Source organism: Onychostruthus taczanowskii, unplaced genomic scaffold, assembly GCF_017590055.1.
Source record: "Onychostruthus taczanowskii isolate IOZ18803 unplaced genomic scaffold, ASM1759005v1 scaffold98, whole genome shotgun sequence".
Taxonomy (NCBI): Eukaryota; Metazoa; Chordata; class Aves; order Passeriformes; family Passeridae; genus Onychostruthus; species Onychostruthus taczanowskii.
In genome coordinates, this window is record NW_024507879.1 from 1,769,801 (window position 1) to 1,784,848 (window position 15,048).

Here is a 15,048-nt window from a genome sequence, read left to right on the forward strand (position 1 = left end):
ACTTCAGGAAATGCCCGTAAGTGGATGGGATCATTTCAATGATCCTCTCGGTCCAGAGAGCACTGCAGTCTCAAGCTGGAGAATATCTCTGTCATCAGCAGAAGGCCTCTCACCAAACCTGCTCCTCTACGTCCAGCTTTTAATATCTGATAGTCTGGAACATGAGACTTTCCAGATTAGGATAAATTTGACCGGCTTGCAAAACTAAGCCTCTCCTTTACTGAGTCCAGGGAAGCTACAGCATGGAGGGTGGTATTTTATCTCTGTTAGTGGCTGAGAGAAAAAGAATCATTGCAGCTCTGTTGTGGTCAGTTGCTGGTTGAACGTGCCGTGAGGAGGATCAAGTGAGCAGCAGGCTCTGTGGCATGGCCTTGCAGTTCACCACAGGTGTGGTCTTTCTGTACGTGCAGTAAGGTGGACCCTACCCTTCGGTGGCTGCTCATTTGCTCACTTGGGCTACGAAAAGGCAGAGCTTCTTTAAGGAAGTATTCAGCCTGCGTAAAAACCAGAGCAGCTGAGAAGGGACAGTGCAGATGGTGCTAATTTCCAGAGGCCATATGTTTGGAGGGACCTTGGGTACCCCTACAAGAATTCTTTGTTTTCTCAATGTTCCGTTTCAAAGGTACTCTGGAGGTCTCCTCTTTGCAGGAGACCACTGCTTCCTCCCACTCGTCCACTCCTGACACGTTTTCCCCGTCCCCTCCTCCATCCCCTGCTGCTCCACAAGCCTCACAGCTGGATAAACAGCACTTGCAGTCACTTACAGCCCTCCAGTGCCTTCCAGCGAGGCGCCGGCATGGAGAGAAGCTTCCTGAGCAGCCCGTCGTGGGCGGACGGTCGTGCTGCAGCCCGCGTGCCAGCACCGGCATCGCTCCGCTCCCAGCAAGATCAGCTTCAAAACACACAGGATCTGGAGGTGCTAATTACAAGTGTGGGTTCTCTGTCCGTGCAAGGCTGAGGAATTTGGTGATCTGGAAGCTCTGGGTCTGTCTGCTGGCTGGGCTTCGCTGTAGAATGGGCTTGGAAACGTTCACGGTAGCTTTTATAGCTTCTCCGTCGACTCATCCTTTCTCTGTTGACTGTTTATATGGAAAGGGGATCTAGCTCATCTATGCAGCACCACCTCTGTCTCACCCCAAAAGTGCCTGCTGTAAGGAGAGGAGGAACCCCCAATAGGTGTGATTTGTACTTGTGGCTGTCAAGATTGTTGGCTCCTGGTTGTTTCCAGAGGTTTTTGGGGTTCACCATGAAGACTTGGCGCATGGTGGGGGCAAGCAGGCCTGCTTCCACATGGCTGCCCCAGACTGGCTGGGCCTGCAAGAGATATGCAACACGGGACCACATGCAGTGGTGGTGTGGTGACTCTATTGCGGTTCAGGTGGCTTTTGTAAAGGGTCCCATGCAGCCTGGTCAGCTTGTGGGTTTGTTCCCTTGGCTTGCAGGGCTGTCAGTGTCCCTGACTGGGCCAGAGCTGCTTTGCCAGAGCCTTGGGCAGGGCCAAGCTCGCTGCGCTGCTGGTGGTTGGAGCTGTTGAGAGAGAGGCTCAGGTATCTCCGTCCTCTTTTATCCACTCTTTCCTGTAATGTGCATTAATTTACTACTTGTATTAAGGACTGAGCCACTTGAGAACCTCTTCTCCACCTTGTCATTTATCACTGTGACAGAATACGACCAAACCATTTTGCTGAAGCCTTATTTTGCTTTTTAAAATCCCGTATGCTTTGCAACAGCTAATCCAGCAGCACCTCCTCCTTTCCTGCTGTCTTTAGGACATCTTTCCTCCTCCTCCTCCTCCTCCTCCTCCTCCAGCCCATGCAAGATGATGTTGCTTTTGGAAGTGACTCTGTCTGAGGGCTTCGCTTTCTCCTGGGTCACACGGATGATCCCAGCATTTGAAGCCCAGTCCCTGGATGGTGTCTCCTGACTGACTTAATGCAGCCAAGACTGTGTCCCTGCAGCTCACTGATGAGTGTTTACACAAGACTGTGCAGTCCCCTTCACATAACCATTAATTTTATAGGGGGCACATAGCAGAGATGGGCCTCCACTATTCCTCCTGCCTTTGATCTGTGTGGGGTGTGTGGCCCAGAGCTGCTAGCACTACTGATTTACTCCACTCTGTGGATGGAGCTTCTGGAGCAAACAAGAGCTTATGTTTGCTCTCAGTGGTATGGCAGTACCATTACTGTGCTGCTGGCTGGTTGTGTTTGGGCTGGAAGGGCAGGGATGGCTCAGGATTTGCATGTCCTAAAGTTTTTCTTTTAATATTAGCTCAGCAGTTGGGTTCTTGCAATCCATGAGTGCCCCAAGTCCAGGCAGACAGATAGGTGGGTTATTAAGGGTCTGAAGCGTTGCTAATGGAAATAAAGTCCGTGTATTGGCAAGCTATAAGCATTGACCTTGTGTCAGGGCACTCAGTCTGAAACAAAATCTCTCCAAAACATTTCTCTCACAGAACTTTATTGTGATCCAAGCCAGACTCAGAAAACTCTCACTTTTTTCTTTCTTTCTTTCTTTCTCTTTTCCCAGTCTGGCATAAATTAGGATTCCGGCATCAGTCTGACCTTGCCCTCCTAAATGAGCTGTCTGATCAGAAGCCCTTTTGTTGTTTAGACTTGGTGTACCAAGCAGGACAGTGACCTCAACACCGGTGGTGGGTGATTGCCAAATCTGGATCACCCCTGAGCTCCTGTCCTAAATTTGATTGGAGTTGTTTTGAGTTGTTGAGCTTCCAGCTGCAAGCGTTGAGCAAGCGTTGACTTCAGCTCTGTCAGCCATCATGAAGGTGGTTATTATTCTTTGTATTTTAACCAAAAGTTACTTTCTAGAGGAAACCTCTTCTGATCAACCACAATGAAAGCCATGTCTAACAGTGGCATTTGACAGGGCAGTTTCAGGTCCCCAAACCTGGTATGAGAGAGTCATGCTAAGTGAGGGATTTCCAGTGTGGAAAGCGTTTGTTCATCTGAAGTCTCCAGTTTCTTTTGTGGACTTTCAGCCAGGGGCATTTTCGGGTTGATGACGTGTTCCGCAGGTGCTAGCCGTGACATCCGCCTCCCGTGCTAGGAGGAGGTCGCTGCCTGTTATCTGTCAGCTCGCCTGTTATACTGCTTAGCCTTGCTTCTTGGCACTCTGTGTGAAGAAAAAAAAGAGAAAACAGAATGTCTATAAAGTATGGAAAATGTAGAAACCCCTGACAGTTGTATGGTGTGTCTTGCTTCTCCCACAGAGAGGAAACCACAAAATAGTGAGTCCAGGGGTTTCTTTCCGCACACACAATATCTGTCAGGATTTTGAGGAATTTTCTGGGAACTGATGAAAGAAATGTGCTGTTTAAGCCCTGATATTGTACTACCATTCTGTATGAGGGAGATGCAGTGCTCCACACTGGCAGGTTCCAAAAAATATTTCCAAAATGAAGAAACCCAAACGATTTGAGGGAATTTCTTCCGAGAGGGCAGGCTGGCTTTGATGGGATCAGAGGCAGAAGAAAAAGGGAAAGTTTGCTTGTATTAAAGAGAGAAAAAAAGTAGTTTGCTCATTAACCATTTCACACCTTCACAAGATTACCGATTCTGGTGGGAAATTGGTAGGAATTTTAGCAGCAAAGGGGCTCTTGCCTCCTCAATTTCAACTTTCTAAGCCCCCAGGGGTGGGCAGGATGTGAGGAAGAGTCATATAAATAACAAGTTCCCGCTCTCATGAGTGCCGGAGGACCAAAACTGAGTTTGACAGTGTCAAGAGCCTGACTTGCATGGCCTTCCCAAGACAGGGCTCTGACATGGCTGTCAGAGGCTGCCCTGCACTCACGATGGTTATTAGCAGCTGCTAATTGTGGGGATACCTCAATTAACAAGCAGGGAGCTGGTGAAAGTGCATCAGCAAATGGATGGATTAATGGGGATTAAGCCCAAAAGATGGTGCAATGTTTTTTTTCTACCTCTTCTTGTTAAAATTTATTGCATTAAAAAATTAATTACTGTTTATTTTTCTTCTCTCTTCCAGGTCCACCTGTAAGTACCAAACCTCTATGGTTTTAGAAGCTGTTGACATGGAGTCTGCGAGGCATGAACTTGCAGCCTCCTGTCTGTGGTGTCTGGTGTGGTAGCCACCTTTGCAGTCCTGGCAGCCTGGGCTATCCCAAACAGCAAGTACTGCGGGAGCTCAGGACTGGATTGGGGTGGGATTGCTCCTGGCTGCAGCTCAGCGGGGACGGGAACATGGCAGATTCACGTGGTGCAGAGATCTGTGTGTTAGCAGCTGGCCCCACAGCCTCTGGGGGAACCGCTGTGTGCGCTTCACATGCATGGGATGCCACGTGCTGAATGAGATATGTTTGCAGAAAAGGGAAAGACAGATCACAAACACATGGCAGGGGCTGAGCTGCAGGGACTTGTTCCCCACTACTCACCCAGGCTGGCTGAACTGCTGGGCCTTCAAGTATAGCTGTGCAACTATCAATTTCAGAGGAAAAATTGTGTTGACAGCTTCCTTTTCAAATGTTAGCTAATGTAAAACCTCAGCACAGACAATTTAGGCTTCAGGAAAATAGCTAGGTTATTGCAGAAATTTTCTTGCAGCTATTACCAGACCCACAGTGAACCAGAAGCAGCAAGGCAAGGACTGAAGCCATGTATCAATAGCTCTCAGGATTGTAAAGAAACGCTGCATTGTCTCTAGCACGGTCCTTCCAAAGGAAATGGTTTATATTCGTGTACAATAGAGGGACTATTCAGGGTTTCTGTGAAGGAACATGAGAAGTTAAACATACGGTAGTCATCTTTTGTCTGTTCTCGCAAAAATGTCTTAAACAGTTTGCAGATGACGTTCTGAGTAGTAGTTGCTGCACAACCTATTTTCTTTCCCCTTTCATCAGGCTGAAATGCTAGAAACTGAACTCCCACAGATATATGAGCACAGACCTATTTAATGACAGCAATCTTCCAAAAAGTTGCACCTTCTAGGCCAAAAGGTCTGAAAGCATTTCACAGCTGGAAGCCCTGATCCACGCAAAACTTCAGCGATAGCTTATCCCAGGGGCTTTCAGGACTGGCCGCTGAAGTGGATGTGTTTCAGCATTAGCTGTGGCTTTTTGGGAGGAGAGCACACCTCTGCAGGCAGCTCCAACTGGAGTCCCTCCATGGCAGTCCCTGCCACTTCAGCCTGGGCAGCCCATACGTTGGCACTAAGTGGATGAGGTGGGCACAAAATTGGCAGTGGTGTTGGCATTTCTATTATTGCTGTGAGAAATTAGAAATCACTAGATCAACACAGATGTCTTCTAGAGAGCAGTCAGTGCCTTTGTGGGGTGAGGAAGACACATGCTCCAGACTTCCTCTGCAGCAATAAGGGTTAGAAACCTAATATTGTAATGAGAGATTGAAGCCTGGCAGAAGCATATGGGACCACCAGAGAAGTGCTGACATTATATGCTACTGTATCCTGGCTTATTGCGACCCCTGAACCTGTCTCTGCAAGCAGACTTCTAGGACAGGCTGTGAGGGATGCTACAGCCAATGGAAATAACAAGAGGAAGTTGGGCAGACTGAGTGTTCTTAGCCAAAGTGGAATTTGTCTTGGACTAGTGGGACCCTCATCTCATTCAGGACCCTTTGGGTTTCTGATCAGCTGGTGAGCGAGATCGGCTCAGTCACTGTGAGCAAAAGTTCACCCCTGAAAAGCCAAGTGAGTTCTACACATCACCAGAGGAAGTATTCCCCCATCCCTGTGTATTTCTCATGATTGAAATGGAAATGGTTTTCTGAGCAACAACCTGAGCTCTTTCCTGGCTGATTGTCGTACGCATTGCTCTGGACAGTGACCCCAAAGCAATGACCACCTCACATCTCTCTCCCGTTTTTGTTTCCCAGCTTGCAAAAGAGACAGCACACTGTGTGACAGTGCAGGTGTTGGCTTGAGTGTGGAGATGGGCAGAAATCCTAGTTAGAAATGCACTGAGCCCTGCTTGCAGTCTGGGACAACAAGGACAAAATCCAGGGAAATGGATGAGCAATGCCAGAGCAGCAGAAGGGAACTTGATGTTCTTCTCTTGCCCACGAACACTTCCACCCTTATTCCTGAAGTCAGTGAAGGCTTTGGTGAAGACAGGGGCAACCCGCAGTCATGTAAGATATTTGATGAGATTGGGACTAAAAGGGGTGAAGGAAGGAAGTGATGAAATCGTGCAATAGTCCTTTTGCTGTCTGGACCACATCCGAAGCAAATGATCCTCTCACGGACATTTTCTCTCCCATTTCTGATCATGCAACATTTCTGTGGCAACTGCAGCAATTCCATACATGAAAAAATAATATTTAGCAGATGGAAACTAAGGAAGAAAGTCAAAGCCCTGTAATTAGCTTGTTCTCCGTGGGCTTGCAGATACCTTCAGAGCTCGTGCGGAGAGCTGTGGGTAGAGTCGTGCCAAAAGGAGAGAGAACTTCACAAGCAAGAGATTAGGAAACCAAAGCAATCAGAGCTGATGGTCAAGGAGCTGTGGAGAGCTTTTTTAACCATTCTGTTTCCTAAACCCTTCCACATGGTTCCATGTCTTTGTCAAGCCCTCCTTTCGGAGTTTGCGGCTGGCTTTTGCTGTTTCAGTGTATTTTTTTCCAGGGCCTCACAGACAGGCCACAGCTCCTGGTAAATACTTCATTATTTCTGTTTCATCCCCTCATTCTTTCTGTCTGACAGTACTTTGATCAGGAGGTCCCCAGCATTCATAAGGTGGTAGAAAGTAGACTTGCATAAAAAATGGGACATGAAATAGAATATTGCAAACAGGACATGGCCCATACAGAGCAGGGACCAGAGGAGCTTTGTAGGTCCAAGCTTAAAGGGTAGCATGATCCTCATGAACCCTCCTATGTGTAGGAAACACTAGTTTTGAAGATGTCTTTGAGGGTCCAGTTGAAGAGGCAAAGTGTTCAGTGTTCTCACTGATGGGATTTGCTAGTTGCAGCAGGATTTAGAAGGCATAAGTCACCTTGGGACAAATGCAAAAATCCATAATAACAGTATCTGCATCTGAGTTAGTCATAACTGAGGAAGGAGCGTGGGTTTTGGAATTACAGCAGTGTGATTTCCTGGTGATGGTTCCCTGCTCCCCAGGCTGTGGCTCACCTGGAGACTGCACGAGCCATAACAGGCAGTTTCCCAGTGAAGGAAATGCAAACTGTGCTGCTGGCTCTCCCCTGGCTCAGGACAGGGGCTCCTGGTTGCCTTTCATGCTCTTTTAACTCTGATGTGGGAGCTTCAGGCAGCTTTTCATGACTTTATAACCAACCTACACAGTATCATCCACCCACAAGTGCTCTTTCCTGGCTCCCTGTCACAGGCAACCTTTCCTTATAAACATCTGGCATTTATTTGCTGTCCTACTGGGAGCTCCCCCTCTGCTGTAACTCTGCACAGTCACATTCCAGACACGGTGCCGTCATGTACCACTCCAGGTACTCACGGGGGACCTGACACAGCTCAGCCCTGACCTTGGGCTCTTCCTGCTCGGGCACCAGCCACAGCAGAGACAGAAGAAGCAAATTCAGCTTTTACCTCAAAAACCACGAGGGAAATCAGCCTGGGCTCAGCTCTGGAGGAAAGCAGCATTTAAGGGACTAAAAGCAGAGGAAAGATCAGTATTGTGTTTTCCAGCAGCCACAGAGTAATCCCAGGGCCAGATGCCAACACCAGGAGCTCCGCTCACTGCTGGCACAAAGAGACAGACAAATATTAGCAGGACTGAGAACCCACCTAGAACCCTAGAAGAAAGCAGTTTCCCATAATATATCCTCAACAGAACTTCAAATCGAGCAGCTGTTCAGGGTTTCATCCGTCTGAAAGGGGTGCTTTTGCAAAGTGTACATGGCTCTTCAGTTTATCACAACATACGCTGCATTGGAAAGGAATGCCCCCCCATACCAAACAGCCCCCCCAGCTCTGCAGAGGGAAGTGGCTGAGCTTCCACCAGCGAATGGTTTGATCCCAAGCAACAAGGTTTGAGTTTGGGATACACAGCCGTTGTGTACACCCAGAAGAACAAACAGAGCTAAGTGCCTTCCCCTTCCAGAGATTTCAGATTATGTTCACACGCGCTAGGACTGAACGTGTGGGGAGGCATAAAGAGGTGGCACCAATGGGGCTGGTGTGTCCAGCTGCAGAAACCAGAAAACCAGGTTTATGTCTACAGACACAGTCAGCCAGGGGCAGGAACATTCTGTTTTACATAAGGAAACCCCAAACATCGCTGGAAACAGAACTGAGGGATTATTATCATGTCATTTTTGCAAAATAGAGAGCAAAAGCTACATGACTGCATAATCATCAAGGTCCTTTAGCAATGAGCTGCTGTCTTCCAGATCTGCACAGCCTTCAGTTTTGGTGATCAAGAATGCAGAGGGGGTAATTTTTTCCTTTTTTTGGTAATTGCATAGTACAGTTTAGCTGTAAGAGGCAGCCAACTGCCTTGTAGGTAAGTGGGTGAAGAAAACTGTTGCTGGTCCAATGTTCATGTGTTTGCGAGGCTCTGTCCAGTGTCACCTGACTCAAAGTCATTCCCAAAACCACTGTTAGGATCACTCACATGCTGACAATGCACTGGGAAGTATCTCAGAGGGGTAGAGGACACTGAAAACAGCTGCTCATATGTCTTCTTCCAGACATGCTTTTTCCTGTGTCAGCTTGTGTTCTCACATTTTTCTCTTACTTCTGGACAGGACAGTATTTTTAAGTCTAAAAGAATTGTGTTTTAAAGTGATAACTCTATAAATAAATAGCTAACACCCAGATGACTTTGGTCAAGAAAGAGAAAAATGTGACAGTTGGCCACTGCAGGAAGCCAGTTCCCAGGACCTGGATTTTATGAAGTGTTGGATATAGGGATAGTACTTTGTTTGACTGGAGACTCCTGTCCTCCTTGTGCTGCCTAAATTGCTGTATGTAATTTCTGTTGTGAGATGTGTGGGTTTGTCATATGTGAAAATGAACTGGTGGCTCACACATTAGGTTTGGGCACACGCAAACACATTTTACTCTTTAACTTTCTCTCTCTCCCTCTCAAAATCCCTGGACACTTGCACCACAGTGTGAAGCTGCTGCTGTGGCTTAGTTCAGTTGTGCTGTTTTGTAACCTTGCTTTTGGCCAGTTACCAATTCCCTCTGATTTTTGCCTTATTGCCAGGGGGACAAAGGTGCGATGGGAATCCCTGGGCGGCCGGTAAGTCAAACCCTCTTTTGTGTGCCTTATCATTCCCATTCTCTTCCAACCCCCAGGATTTTGGGGGTGGGGGAGGGTAGCTTTCAGGATAATCCTTGTCATTTTGAGCAAAACTACTCTCCCTGAGCCTCACATCTGAGGGGCTCCCCTGGTCTCAGCAGGGTGACCAGCCCTGCAAGCCACATACATGCTGGGGAGGTGTTTCCATTTCACCTGCTGTACTATCCAGGCCCTTCTCTGGTTCAGCGTCCCCCTGTTTGGGTGTCTCCCGTTGCCACCTCATGCGCCAGCTGGGCTTGCTAACCCTGGGTTTCCTAACACGCACCCCTGCTTGCCACTGGCAGCTGCCCCTTCCAAATAACTCTGCCCTGTGCAAAGGGGGCCATCCCCTGCCTGGCTGAGTGCTGTAGTTTGGAGCTGCTCCTTGCTCGGGCATCCCATGGTGAGGATGGGGATGAGGACTGGGGCAGGAGCTGAGGCCACCCTGCTCACGCCAGCCCCATAGCCAGGGTTGTGGGGCGGGAGAGCGTGCCTTTGCCGCTGACGCCTGTGTTTGTCTCTCTCTCCTTTCTCTCTCTCTTCCCTGCACCCTCTTGCATGTGGCTGTGACGGCTGCCACTGACCCAGGGACTAAAAGGGCAATCCGGAGAGAAGGTGAGTCAGCTCCCTGTAGCCTGTAGCACCCCCAATCTGTCCTCTTCTAGGGCCAGCCCAAGCTTCCCTGTCACAGTCATGGCCACTGCAGCCAGCTTGGGGCTTTTGTGGGGTCCTAGTTCTTGGGTATGGAGTGAAGGCACTTGGGACAGTAGTTCACGTCCAGACTCAAGTGTTTATTATTTCTTACCAGTAAAACAGTCTCACTGCTGTGAGTTCAGCAGCTTTTCATTAGAAGGCACAAAATGGCCAACAATCTCTTGGTACAAGGTCTTTTAAGACCAAACTATCCAATTAAGAACTGACACCTGGATAATTTTCCCTTTTAACCCAATAACTGATCCCAAAGAGCCCCAAGGAGGACTTTTCTGCCCAGTTACAAAATGCCACCCAAACCCATGAAGAAGAAGGAAGAAGAAGCATGAAGAAGAAACCCAGGACAGCACCCTGTGCCCTCCATCTTTCTTCTATCCACAACATACTAAAAGTCCCAAAACCTAAATTTCTCACCAAGTGATACACCCACACTACTCTCTAGAATCTATTTCACACTTCTGTGGATTCTAGTCTATCTTGAAGTCTAGGAAACTTTTTCTCCATGAATGAGGGTCAGACTCAGTGCTCCCCTGGGGGTCAGGGCACCCCAGAGCAGACAGAGAAATATTCCCAGTGCCCTGGGCTTCCCCATCTTCCGTGTCAGTGCAAGTATATTTCCCAAATTCCTTCCAGGCCAGTCAGCCTCCAAAGATGCTGTGTTTCTTGTTTATGACAATTTACTAACAGTGTAAGAGCCAGTGGGCACATGCAGGGCTTCCTCCAAGGCTTCCTGGATTTTAACCATTGACTTTCTCCCCCTCTGGCAGCTCTACTTGTCCCAACCAACCTGCAGCTCCCCTCTATCTCCCAGGTTAGCCTGATCCCTGGTGCAGGTGGGAGCAAGGAGTAAAAGTGGCATGGCATGCTCCTATTTCTGACATGGTGGGACCTCTTCCTTCTGAGGAAAGCTGATGGTCTGTGGGACACCATCTCCCAGACTGTTTGCTGTGCAGTGAGTTGAGCTTTGTACCCACAAAGGAGTGCTGCTTTACAAAGCGATCCTACTGCTGGCCCATTTTGAAGTGTTTGGCTTTTCAGTGTTAGTGTTACATTTTCCCCAGAGCTGTACCTCCCACCTGGGAGAGCAGGGAAATTGAGGTGTTTGGGATTCATGAATAATGGAATTTGTAGAAATTAAGAAAGTTATGGATACTTACCTCACAAGGAAGGTCATCTGTGCAGTACCATACCAGACCCGTTTGCTTCTCTTCATAACAGGGAGAAAAGAACAAGGAAGGGGGAAGTAGGATAGAGATTCTTCATCCTTGTGTTCACTGTTTGCTCATTGGAGCCAACCAACATCCAACAGACCAGCATTTCCTACCCAAAGCTATTCTGCTTTTTTTCTCTGCATATCCTTGCATTTGTTTCTGGCCAAAGTTTTCATGAAGGGACAGCAGATAGATACAGACAAAAACAAAAAAAAAAAATCACTTCTAATTGCCCCTGCTGTCCCAAAGGCCTCCCTGAGAGAGCCCTAAGTCCTTGGCAGTCCACAGCTTTGTTTTTCAGAATGCTTTCCTTTCTTGCAGGCTGCTTGGTTTATGGGATGCTCTGTCCCAAAGCTCCTCAGCCCTGGGCACTTCTGGAGCTGCCTCTCAGGAATACATCATGTTTCCAAAGAGAGTGACATGTCCTGCCCATCACACGCTGTGGGTGGCTAGGAGTTGGAGAGGCAGCTGTTTCCTTTTCCAGCAAGCACTTTGCTTTGTTTTCATCCACATCTCAACTGAGTCTGAGAAGTATGCAAGTGAGGCATTCCTGGAGGCAACCAAATGAGCTGCCTGCAGCTCCCATTTCCCTGGAGCCCAGCACATCCCTCTTTTTCTTTCTTCTGCAGGACACAACCCTCCTGGAACTCGCAGGAAGGAAACAGAAAAGGTTTCAGGCCATCTTTCACACTTGCAATGGGGCAGAACATCTGTTTTGCCAGAAAGTGTTTTATGTGTTTATACTTCCCCTTGCTGAGCAGCTTCCATTTTCTGGCACATCTGAGCAGTTCTCAAGGACCTCTTTTTTCCCCGAAGTGTCAGGCAGGAGCTGGGGGAGGCCAGAACAGCAGCTGCCCCATAAGCCCTGAAGATCTCACACCTAAGGCACCCTCATTTACCCTCAGTGTTGACAGGAATATAGTTGTCATTGTGTTTTCCTCTCCTGTTCTCACCCCTTTTCCTCTGCTTTGTCTCTCTGCAGGGTGCTCCAGGAGAAGCTGGCATGTCCATCATTGGGCCCCGTGGTCCACCCGTAAGTGGCTTTTATCTCTATTTTTGTCTGATGCAGGATGTGGGCAAGGAAAGGCTTAGGAGGGGCATTAAGACTCAGCATCAGCTGGAAAGAGCAAAAACCCTGTATAATGTGGTTCCCATGCTGAGCCAGCCTTGGTTTTGTACTGCTATTATATACTATATATAATGAAATTATAGCTCATATTCTAGAACAAATGAGGAAGCCTTCCCTTGGCAAGGAAACCAAAGTCCTGCATTTAAAAGGAAGAAGCATATTTCCTTTGTGCAACAGGACTGCTATCACTTCTGGAGAAAATTTTCCCTTTGCCTGCTAATTTCAGCCTTTGGTTAAATCAGCAGGGAATAAGCCCCCTGATTTTACTGATGAGCAGGATCAGAGCTGAGCCAGTGACTGGGGAGCTCACAAAGACAAAGGGTAGTTCAGAGGTCTTTGTCACGTACCCAGAATCTTGGAAGCTCTTTGTTAGCATGGTTACTGCTTCTCTGGCTGAGAAAAGGCAGGATTTTGCACCCTCTTCCAGTGAAAGTGTCTCTACAAGGTGCAACGGGTCAGCCAAGATGTGGGGTTGGAGTGTTTACTTGCCCTAAATGCTGGATGCTTCTTGCACTTTGGCTTAGCCATCAAGCCTCTGCTTTTGTGCGGGTGCAGCCAGACCTCTCCACTCCATCCCTGCACAGCCTCCACCGGAGATTTCCATGAAAAAAGACCTGGAGATTCAATTCTCTCCCTCCCAGTGGGCACTTCCGATTTTGATTAACCTGTGAAGAGCACCGTCCTTGACCTGCAGAGAGGATGGGCTGCTGGCAGCCTTTGTTTCACAGCCGAGGTCAAGTGACAGAGACCCAGGCAGTGCGAACACTTGGCTACATCTGGCTTTCCAATTAACTTCCCAAAAGCCTCATGACAAGTGTTTCTAATAAAAACCAGCTTTGCTGGTCCCCAGGCCCACCTGCCGGGGATGCTGGAGTTTGAGAAGTGGCAGAACCAAAGCCCAGGACCCAAATGGGTCTCCCCAAGTCTTTTATGCCTAGCAGATGGTCCTTGGCCACGTGTCCAGGCAAGGAAGAGGGGCTGGCAAGTCTCTCAAGCCAAGGTCTGAACAAGACCACCCTGCTCCACAAACAGCAGATTTTGGGGGGGTAAGTGCCCCGTTGCTTTTGCTGTTTCTCACAAGCTCTGGCTCTCAGCCTTCTGAACAGAGTAATTATAGTAATCAGAGAGAAAAGCCACCAGGTCCTGTCCATGAAGGTCCTGCAAAGGAGACAGTTTTCTTGAAGGACACAGTGCCTGGGCTGCAGGACAATTTTGTCTGCTTTGGTGCTGCTGCCTTGGCTGCTGTTTGGGAAAGTGCAGAACGCATTGCGTCTTTAAAGCAGCAGAAAAATTAGATGGCAAATAGTACCTAAAATGGGGTTTTGCCTACACCAATCAAAGCCCTGAGGTGCCAAGACCAGCCCAAATCCACACTTTCCCGCTGCAAAGCCTACTGTGAAGATGATCCAGTTTCCTGGGGAGCTGGTGATAGGTCAAAGGGATGGCTGAGCACTGAAGACAAGCACGGAAACCCTGGCCAAGGGGCCACTCGGAAAGATGTGGGATGACAAATAGTTTCCAGATTTTTGTTTGGAGGTTAAAGTTTTTGCCTGAGCTCAGAGCTGCTTAGCTCCTGGCCAGAGAGGGACAGTGCGCCGATAGTGGCAGAAACAGACGGTCTCCATGATTTGGCAGCTCCCGGGATTACATACTTCATACAATCAACATTTTAAAAAGGAGACAAGGAAAACCAGCCACCCAACAAAAACAGTCTCTTGGAATCACTCGCTGCTGAACTGTTGTCTTGGCGTGATACCGTGCAAATCATTCTGCTGTCCTCCAAGGAGAAAGAAGCAGCAGTCTTGTAGTCTACAGAGGAAGCCAAATTGCACCATTTCCAGGTTTTCTCCCTAATTCTTTTTTTAGCACTTTTTGTCAGGGAGGTGTCCAAGAGGGAACCAGAATTCTGGCTAGGCTCTTCTTGCTTCTTGCCTTTTCAGAAGCCAGCGGTGGACAGATCCTTTAATTTATAGCCTATCTTCCCTCCTGGTCACTGGCCAACAGGGCCAGGTGGTTTTGTGTGTATCTTGCAAAGCAAAGCTGACCAAGTTCAGCTTTGCAGAACTAAAGAAATAGTGCAAATGTGATTAGGTCCTGCTAGCATTGTGTCGAAAACCAGAACTCTTCAGTGCAGTGTGAGGGATTTTGTGGTGGGGGCATCCCTCAAACCCTGCAAAGAGGCTGTTTGGGGCAATCCTCTGCAGGGGTAAACCCTCACTGAGTCTCTCTGCAGACAGAGGGTGGCTGGAGATGTTACCTGAAGGTGAAGGTTTTCCCTATCAGTGCAACTCTGAGGTTTCCCAAAGGATTGTTTATTGCTTCACTGTGGCAAACCTCAGCCTCACAGCCCAGGAGCCCCATCTCCTCCTTCCTCTTCCCTTCCCTCAGCACCACATGGGATCACTCTAATTAAGGCAGAGATGCACCCTGTTTATGCCTAGCTCTACCCTAGGAAACCCCTCTGGGGCTCCAGCAGTCCAGTCATGGTAGCTCAAATTGCTGAAGAAAGCATTTTTTTCCCCAAAATGAGAGAACACATAAGGAAGCTGGGCATTTTGGCATCATAGCCCAGCTTTCAGGGTAGGCAGGATGCCACAGTGGTCAGCTGATGAGCGTGGCACAGGATTTGCCTCATCCGGCTGTTTCTGTCCACATGAGAGTGCTTCAAGATCTGCTGAAGTCTGGGCCAGATGGACCATATGCTTCCTGACCTTTTTTTTTTTTGGAAAACAGATTGAAAAATCCTT

At 48.3% G+C, this 15,048-nt stretch overlaps 1 protein-coding gene across 1 annotated transcript in view; it reads left to right on the forward strand.

The window, feature by feature from the left end:
* The window catches only part of COL13A1 (collagen type XIII alpha 1 chain), a 94,258-nt gene that overhangs the window by 23,685 nt on the left and 55,525 nt on the right, over positions 1–15,048 (forward strand). The window contains exons 4-7 of the mRNA XM_041427238.1: positions 4,006–4,013; positions 9,176–9,211; positions 9,839–9,865; positions 12,155–12,205. Coding sequence (XP_041283172.1) covers positions 4,006–4,013; positions 9,176–9,211; positions 9,839–9,865; positions 12,155–12,205 — 122 coding nt within the window. The remainder of the gene's footprint in view (positions 1–4,005; positions 4,014–9,175; positions 9,212–9,838; positions 9,866–12,154; positions 12,206–15,048) is intronic.